This window comes from Salvelinus alpinus, chromosome 4, assembly GCF_045679555.1.
Source record: "Salvelinus alpinus chromosome 4, SLU_Salpinus.1, whole genome shotgun sequence".
NCBI lineage: Eukaryota > Metazoa > Chordata > Actinopteri > Salmoniformes > Salmonidae > Salvelinus > Salvelinus alpinus.
This window is the reverse complement of record NC_092089.1, coordinates 11,799,578-11,809,267: the sequence shown is the minus strand read 5'-3', so window position 1 is coordinate 11,809,267 and position 9,690 is coordinate 11,799,578. Positions and strand designations below refer to the sequence as shown.

At 43.0% G+C, this 9,690-nt stretch overlaps 1 protein-coding gene across 1 annotated transcript in view; it reads right to left on the bottom strand.

The window, feature by feature from the left end:
• LOC139572868 (CUB and sushi domain-containing protein 3-like) overlaps positions 1–9,690 on the bottom strand; it is a 1,528,140-nt gene that overhangs the window by 644,309 nt on the left and 874,141 nt on the right. The window contains exon 22 of the mRNA XM_071395690.1: positions 1–77. This exon is cut by the window's left edge and continues 112 nt beyond it. Coding sequence (XP_071251791.1) covers positions 1–77 — 77 coding nt within the window. The remainder of the gene's footprint in view (positions 78–9,690) is intronic.

Here is a 9,690-nt window from a genome sequence, read left to right as displayed (position 1 = left end):
TCCGATGCCAAAGCTGACGCCTGTGTGCCAGCCGAACCTGGGGGTCCCGGGGTTCTCACACGGCTCCAGATTGTACTCTAAGGGAAAAGAAGCAAACAACACAGGTCAAAGGTCATCTTTCCTTGATTTGAATCACGTCCTCTTTCCTTGACTTTAATCACGTCATCTTTCCTTGATTTATCACGTCCTCTTTCCTTGCATTCCTTTCTCAAAACACATTGGAGAAGAAAGTCTGAGGTGAGGGACTATGGATCTTCACCTCCCAATGCAGTTTGGGGTCCCGGAGGAGAGAGGAAGCGAGGAAAGATGGATATATGAAAAGAGGGGAAGTCATCGGGGATAATAACAAGGAACAACATGCTGAATAGGGAAAGGAAAGGAAAGGAAAGGAAAGGAAAGGGAAAGGAAAGGAAAGGAAAGGAAGGGAAGGGAAGGGAAGGGAAGGGAAGGAAAAGGAAGGGAAGGGAAGGGAAAGGAAAGGAAAGGAAGGAAGGAAAGGGAAGGGAAGGGAAGGAAGGAAGGAAGGGAAGGGAAGGGAAGGGAAGGAAAGGAAGGGAAGGAAAGGAAAGGAAGGGAAGGGAAAGGAAAGGAAGGGGAGGGAAGGGAAAGGAAGGGAAAGGAAAGGAAAGGAAGGGAAGGGAAGGGAAGGAAAGGAAAGGAAAGGAAAGGAAGGGAAGGGAAGGGAAGGGAAAGGAAGGGAAGGAAAGGAAAGGAAGGGAAGGGAAAGGAAGGGAAGGGAAAGAAAGGGGAGGGGAGGGGAGGGAAGGGAAGGGAAGGGAAGGGAAGGGAAGGGAAGGGAAGGGAAAGGAAGGGAAGGGAAGGAAAGGGAAAGGAAAGGAAAGGAAGGGAAGGGAAGGGAAGGGGAGGGAAGGGAATGGAAAGGAGAGGGGAAGGAAGGGAAAGGAAAGGAAAGGAAAGGAAGGGAAGGGAATGGAAGGGAAGGGAAGGGAAGGGAAGGGAAGGGAAAGGAAGGGAAGGGAATGGAAAGGAAAGGAAAGGAAAGGAAGGGAAGGGAATGGAAGGGAAGGGAATGGAAATGGAATGGAATGGAATGGAAGTGGAATGGAATGGAATGGAATGGAAAGGAATGGAAGGGAAGGGAATGGAATGGAATGGAATGGAATGGAATGGAATGGAATGGAATGGAATGGAATGGAATGGAATGGAAAGGAATGGAAGGGAATGGGAATGGAAATGGAATGGAATGGAATGAAAGGGAAGGGAATGGAATGGAATGGAAGGGAATGGAATGGAATGGGAAATGGAATGGAATGGAATGGAAGGGAATGGAATGGAATGGAATGGAATGGAATGGAAGAAATGGAAATGGAATGGAATGGAATGGAATGGAATGGAATGGAGATGGAAGGAATGGAATGGAATGGAATGGAAGGGAATGGAATGGAATGGAATGGAATGGAATGGAATGGAATGGAATGGAATGGAATGGAATGGAATGGAATGGAATGGAATGGAATGGAATGGAATGGAATGGAATGGAATGGAATGGAATGGAATGGAATGGAATGGAATGGAATGGAATGGAATGGAATGGAATGGAATGGAATGGAATGGAATGGAATGGAATGGAATGGAATGGAATGGAATGGAATGGAATGGAATGGAATGGAAAGGAATGGAATGGAATGGAATGGAATGGAATGGAATGGAATGGAATGGAATGGAATGGAATGGAATGGAATGGAATGGAATGGAAATGGAATGGAATGGAATGGAATGGAATGGAATGGAATGGAATGGAATGGAATGGAATGGAATGGAATGGAATGGAATGGAATGGAATGGAATGGAATGGAATGGAATGGAATGGAATGGAATGGAATGGAATGGAATGGAATGGAATGGAATGGAATGGAATGGAATGGAATGGAATGGAATGGAATGGAATGGAATGGAATGGAATGGAATGGAATGGAAGGGAATGGAATGGAATGGAATGGAATGGAAAGGAATGGAATGGAATGGAAGGTGGAAGTGGAATGAGGAAGTGGAATGGAATGGAATGGAATGGAATGGAATGGAATGGAATGGAATGGAATAGGAAATGGAATGGAATGGAAATGGAATGGAATGGAATGGAATGGAATGGAATGGAATGGAATGGAATGGAATGGAATGGAATGGAATGGAATGGAATGGAATGGAATGGAAAGGAATGGAATGGAATGGAATGGAATGGAATGGAATGGAAATGGAATGGAATGGAATGGAATGGAATGGAATGGAATGGAATGGAATGGAATGGAATGGAATGGAATGGAATGGAATGGAATGGAATGGAATGGAATGGAATGGAATGGAATGGAATGGAATGGAATGGAATGAGGAATGGAATGGAATGGAAATGGAATGGAATGGAATGGAATGGAATGGAATGGAATGGAATGGAATGGAATGGAATGGAATGGAATGGAATGGAATGGAATGGAATGGAATGGAATGGAATGGAATGGAATGGAATGGAATGGAATGGAATGGAATGGAATGGAATGGAATGGAATGGAATGGAATGGAATGGAATGGAATGGAATGGAATGGAATGGAATGGAATGGAATGGAATGGAATGGAATGGAATGGAATGGAATGGAATGGAATGGAATGGAATGGAATGGAATGGAATGGAATGGAAAGGAATGGAATGGAATGGAATAGGAATGGAATGGAATGGAATGGAATGGAATGGAATGGAATGGAATGGAATGGAATGGAATGGAATGGAATGGAATGGAATGGAATGGAATGGAATGGAAAGGAATGGAATGGAATGGAATGGAATGGAATGGAATGGAATGGAATGGAATGGAATGGAATGGAATGGAATGGAATGGAATGGAATGGAATGGAATGGAATGGAATGGAATGGAATGGAATGGAATGGAATGGAATGGAATGGAATGGAAATGGAATGGAATGGAATGGAATGGAATGGAATGGAATGGAATGGAATGGAATGGAATGGAATGGAATGGAATGGAATGGAATGGAATGGAATGGAATGGAATGGAATGGAATGGAATGGAATGGAATGGAATGGAATGGAATGGAATGGAATGGAATGGAATGGAATGGAATGGAATGGAATGGAATGGAATGGAATGGAATGGAATGGAATGGAATGGAATGGAATGGAATGGAATGGAATGGAATGGAATGGAATGGAATGGAATGGAATGGAATGGAATGGAATGGAATGGAATGGAATGGAATGGAATGGAATGGAATGGAATGGAATGGAATGGAATGGAATGGAATGGAATGGAATGGAATGGAATGGAATGGAATGGAATGGAATGGAATGGAATGGAATGGAATGGAATGGAATGGAATGGAATGGAATGGAATGGAATGGAATGGAATGGAATGGAATGGAATGGAATGGAATGGAATGGAATGGAATGGAATGGAATGGAATGGAATGGAATGGAATGGAATGGAATGGAATGGAATGGAATGGAATGGAATGGAATGGAATGGAATGGAATGGAATGGAATGGAATGGAATGGAATGGAATGGAATGGAATGGAATGGAATGGAATGGAATGGAATGGAATGGAATGGAATGGAATGGAATGGAATGGAATGGAATGGAATGGAATGGAATGGAATGGAATGGAATGGAATGGAATGGAATGGAATGGAATGGAATGGAATGGAATGGAATGGAATGGAATGGAATGGAATGGAATGGAATGGAATGGAATGGAATGGAATGGAATGGAATGGAATGGAATGGAATGGAATGGAATGGAATGGAATGGAATGGAATGGAATGGAATGGAATGGAATGGAATGGAATGGAATGGAATGGAATGGAATGGAATGGAATGGAATGGAATGGAATGGAATGGAATGGAATGGAATGGAATGGAATGGAATGGAATGGAATGGAATGGAATGGAATGGAATGGAATGGAATGGAAGTGGAATGGAATGGAATGGAATGGAATGGAATGGAATGGAATGGAATGGAATGGAATGGAATGGAATGGAATGGAATGGAATGGAATGGAATGGAATGGAATGGAATGGAATGGAATGGAATGGAATGGAATGGAATGGAATGGAATGGAATGGAATGGAATGGAATGGAATGGAATGGAATGGAATGGAATGGAATGGAATGGAATGGAATGGAATGGAATGGAATGGAATGGAATGGAATGGAATGGAATGGAATGGAATGGAATGGAATGGAATGGAATGGAATGGAATGGAATGGAATGGAATGGAATGGAATGGAATGGAATGGAATGGAATGGAATGGAATGGAATGGAATGGAATGGAATGGAATGGAAAGGAATGGAATGGAATGGAATGGAATGGAATGGAATGGAATGGAATGGAATGGAATGGAATGGAATGGAATGGAATGGAATGGAATGGAATGGAATGGAATGGAATGGAATGGAATGGAATGGAATGGAATGGAATGGAATGGAATGGAATGGAATGGAATGGAATGGAATGGAATGGAATGGAATGGAATGGAATGGAATGGAATGGAATGGAATGGAATGGAATGGAATGGAATGGAATGGAATGGAATGGAATGGAATGGAATGGAATGGAATGGAATGGAATGGAAGTGGAATGGAATGGAATGGAATGGAATGGAATGGAATGGAATGGAATGGAATGGAATGGAATGGAATGGAATGGAATGGAATGGAATGGAATGGAATGGAATGGAATGGAATGGAATGGAATGGAATGGAATGGAATGGAATGGAATGGAATGGAATGGAATGGAATGGAATGGAATGGAATGGAATGGAATGGAATGGAATGGAATGGAATGGAATGGAATGGAATGGAATGGAATGGAATGGAATGGAATGGAATGGAATGGAATGGAATGGAATGGAATGGAATGGAATGGAATGGAATGGAATGGAATGGAATGGAATGGAATGGAATGGAATGGAATGGAATGGAATGGAATGGAATGGAATGGAATGGAATGGAATGGAATGGAATGGAATGGAATGGAATGGAATGGAATGGAATGGAATGGAATGGAATGGAATGGAATGGAATGGAATGGAATGGAATGGAATGGAATGGAATGGAATGGAATGGAATGGAATGGAATGGAATGGAATGGAATGGAATGGAATGGAATGGAATGGAATGGAATGGAATGGAATGGAATGGAATGGAATGGAATGGAATGGAATGGAATGGAATGGAATGGAATGGAATGGAATGGAATGGAATGGAATGGAATGGAATGGAATGGAATGGAATGGAATGGAATGGAATGGAATGGAATGGAATGGAATGGAATGGAATGGAATGGAATGGAATGGAATGGAATGGAATGGAATGGAATGGAATGGAATGGAATGGAATGGAATGGAATGGAATGGAATGGAATGGAATGGAATGGAATGGAATGGAATGGAATGGAATGGAATGGAATGGAATGGAATGGAATGGAATGGAATGGAATGGAATGGAATGGAAATGGAATGGAATGGAATGGAATGGAATGGAATGGAATGGAATGGAATGGAATGGAATGGAATGGAATGGAATGGAATGGAATGGAATGGAATGGAATGGAATGGAATGGAATGGAATGGAATGGAATGGAATGGAATGGAATGGAAATGGAATGGAATGGAATGGAATGGAATGGAATGGAATGGAATGGAATGGAATGGAATGGAATGGAATGGAATGGAATGGAATGGAATGGAATGGAATGGAATGGAATGGAATGGAATGGAATGGAATGGAATGGAATGGAATGGAATGGAATGGAATGGAATGGAATGGAATGGAATGGAATGGAATGGAATGGAAATGGAATGGAATGGAATGGAATGGAATGGAATGGAATGGAATGGAATGGAATGGAATGGAATGGAATGGAATGGAATGGAATGGAATGGAATGGAATGGAATGGAATGGAATGGAATGGAATGGAATGGAATGGAATGGAATGGAATGGAATGGAATGGAATGGAATGGAATGGAATGGAATGGAATGGAATGGAATGGAATGGAATGGAATGGAATGGAATGGAATGGAATGGAATGGAATGGAATGGAATGGAATGGAATGGAATGGAATGGAATGGAATGGAATGGAATGGAATGGAATGGAATGGAATGGAATGGAATGGAATGGAATGGAATGGAATGGAATGGAATGGAATGGAATGGAATGGAATGGAATGGAATGGAATGGAATGGAATGGAATGGAATGGAATGGAATGGAATGGAATGGAATGGAATGGAATGGAATGGAATGGAATGGAATGGAATGGAATGAGGAATGGAATGGAATGGAATGGAATGGAATGGAATGGAATGGAATGGAATGGAATGGAATGGAATGGAATGGAATGGAATGGAATGGAATGGAATGGAATGGAATGGAATGGAATGGAATGGAATGGAATGGAATGGAATGGAAATGGAATGGAATGGAATGGAATGGAATGGAATGGAATGGAATGGAATGGAATGGAATGGAATGGAATGGAATGGAATGGAATGGAATGGAATGGAATGGAATGGAATGGAATGGAATGGAATGGAATGGAATGGAATGGAATGGAATGGAATGGAATGGAATGGAATGGAATGGAATGGAATGGAATGGAATGGAATGGAATGGAATGGAATGGAATGGAATGGAATGGAATGGAATGGAATGGAATGGAATGGAATGGAATGGAATGGAATGGAATGGAATGGAATGGAATGGAATGGAATGGAATGGAATGGAATGGAATGGAATGGAATGGAATGGAATGGAATGGAATGGAATGGAATGGAATGGAATGGAATGGAATGGAATGGAATGGAATGGAATGGAATGGAATGGAATGGAATGGAATGGAATGGAATGGAATGGAATGGAATGGAATGGAATGGAATGGAATGGAATGGAATGGAATGGAATGGAATGGAATGGAATGGAATGGAATGGAATGGAATGGAATGGAATGGAATGGAATGGAATGGAATGGAATGGAATGGAATGGAAATGGAATGGAATGGAATGGAATGGAATGGAATGGAATGGAATGGAATGGAATGGAATGGAATGGAATGGAATGGAATGGAATGGAATGGAATGGAATGGAATGGAATGGAATGGAATGGAATGGAATGGAATGGAATGGAATGGAATGGAATGGAATGGAATGGAATGGAATGGAATGGAATGGAAATGGAATGGAATGGAATGGAAAATGGAATGGAATGGAATGGAATGGAATGGAATGGAATGGAAATGGAAATGGAATGGAATGGAATGGAATGGAATGGAATGGAAAGGAAATGGAATGGAAATGGAATGGAATGGAATGGAATGGAATGGAATGGAATGGAATGGAATGGAATGGAATGGAATGGAATGGAATGGAATGGAAATGGAAATGGAATGGAATGGAATGGAATGGAAATGGAATGGAATGGAAATGGAAATGGAATGGAATGGAATGGAAATGGAATGGAATGGAATGGAAGGGAATGGAATGGAATGGAAAGGGAAAGGGAAACGAAAGGGAAAGGGAAAGGAAGGGAAGGAAGGAAAGGAAAGGAAGGGAAAGGAAAAGAAGGAAAGGGAAAGGAAGGAAAGGGAAAGGAAAGGAAGGGAAAGGAAAGGAAAGGGAAAGGAAAGGGAAAAGAAAGGGAAAGGGAAAGGAAAGGAAGGGAAGGGAAGGGAAAGGAAAGGGGAAGGGATAGGAAAGGGAAAGGAGGGGAAGGGAAAGGAAAGGGAAGGGAAAGGGAAAGGAAAGGAAGGGAAAGGAAAGGGAAGGAAGGGAAGGGAAGGGAAGGAAGGAAAGGAAAGGAAGGGAAAGAAAAGGAAAGGAAAGGAAAAGGAAAGGGAAAAGAAAGGGAAAGGGAAAGGAAAGGGAAGGGAAGGGAAAGGAAGGAAAGGGAAAGGGAAAGGGAAAGGAAAGGAAAGGGAAGGGAAGGGAAAGGAAAGGAAAGGAAGGGGAAAGGGGAAGGAAAGGTAAAAGAAAGGGAAAGGGAAAGGAAAGGAAGGGAAGGGAAAGGAAGGGAAGGGAAGGGAAAGGAAAGGAAAGGGGAACCCGTAAGGACATCACTCGTTTAACTCCGCTGATCAAAGGTTCTGACGCTGGTCGCTACATTACCCAACCAGTCAATCTAATCAAAGGCTCTGACGCTGGTCGCTACATTACCCAACCAGTCAATCTAATCAGAGGCTCTGACGCTGGTCGCTACATTACCCAACCAGTCAATCTAATCAAAGGCTCTGACGCTTGTCGCTACATTACCCAACAGTCAATCTAATCAAAGGCTCTGACGCTGGTCGCTACATTACCCAACCAGTCAATCTAATCAAAGGCTCTGACGCTGGTCGCTACATTACCCAACCAGTCAATCTAATCAAAGGCTCTGACGCTGGTCGCTACATTACCCAACCAGTCAATCTAATCAAAGGCTCTGACGCTGGCCGCTACATTACCCAACCAGTCCATCTAATCAAAGGCTCTGACGCTGGCCGCTACATTACCCAACCAGTCAATCTAATCAAAGGCTCTGACGCTGGTCGCTACATTACCCAACCAGTCAATCTAATCAAAGGCTGTGAAGCTGGTCGCTACATTACCCAACCAGTCAATCTAATCAAAGGCTCTGACGCTGGACGCTACATTACCCAACCAGTCAATCTAATCAAAGGCTCTGACGCTGGTCGCTACATTACCCAACCAGTCAATCTAATCAAAGGCTCTGACGCGGGTCGCTACATTACCCAACCAGTCAATCTAATCAAAGGCTCTGACGCCGGTCGCTACATTACCCAACCAGTCCATCTAATCAAAGGCTCTGACGCCGGTCGCTACATTACCCAACCAGTCAATCTAATCAAAGGCTCTGACGCCGGTCGCTACATTACCCAACCAGTCAATCTAATCAAAGGCTCTGACGCCGGTCGCTACATTACCCAACCAGTCAATCTAATCAAAGGCTCTGACGCCGGTCGCTACATTACCCAACCAGTCAATCTAATCAAAGGCTCTGACGCCGGTCGCTACATTACCCAACCAGTCAATCTAATCAAAGGCTCTGACGCCGGTCGCTACATTACCCAACCAGTCAATCTAATCAAAGGCTCTGACGCCGGTCGCTACATTACCCAACCAGTCAATCTAATAAAAGGCTCTGACGCCGGTCGCTACATTACCCAACCAGTCAATCTAATCAAAGGCTCTGACGCCGGTCGCTACATTACCCAACCAGTCAATCTAATCAAAGGCTCTGACGCTGGTCGCTACATTACCCAACCAGTCAATCTAATCAAAGGCTCTGATGCTGGTCGCTACATTACCCAACCAGTCCATCTAATCAAAGGCTCTGACGCTAGCCGCTACATTACCCAACCAGTAAATCTAATCAAAGGCTTTGACGCTGGCCGCTACATTACCCAACCAGTCAATCTAATCAGAGGCTCTGACGCTGGTCGCTACATTACCCAACCAGTCAATCTAATCAAAGGCTCTGACGCTGGTCGCTACATTACCCAACCAGTCAATCTAATCAAAGGCTCTGACGCTGGTCGCTACATTACCCAACCAGTCAATCTAATCAAAGGCTCTGACGCTGGTCGCTACATTACCCAACCAGTCAATCTAATCAAAGGCTCTGACGCTGGTCGCTACATTACCCAACCAGTCAA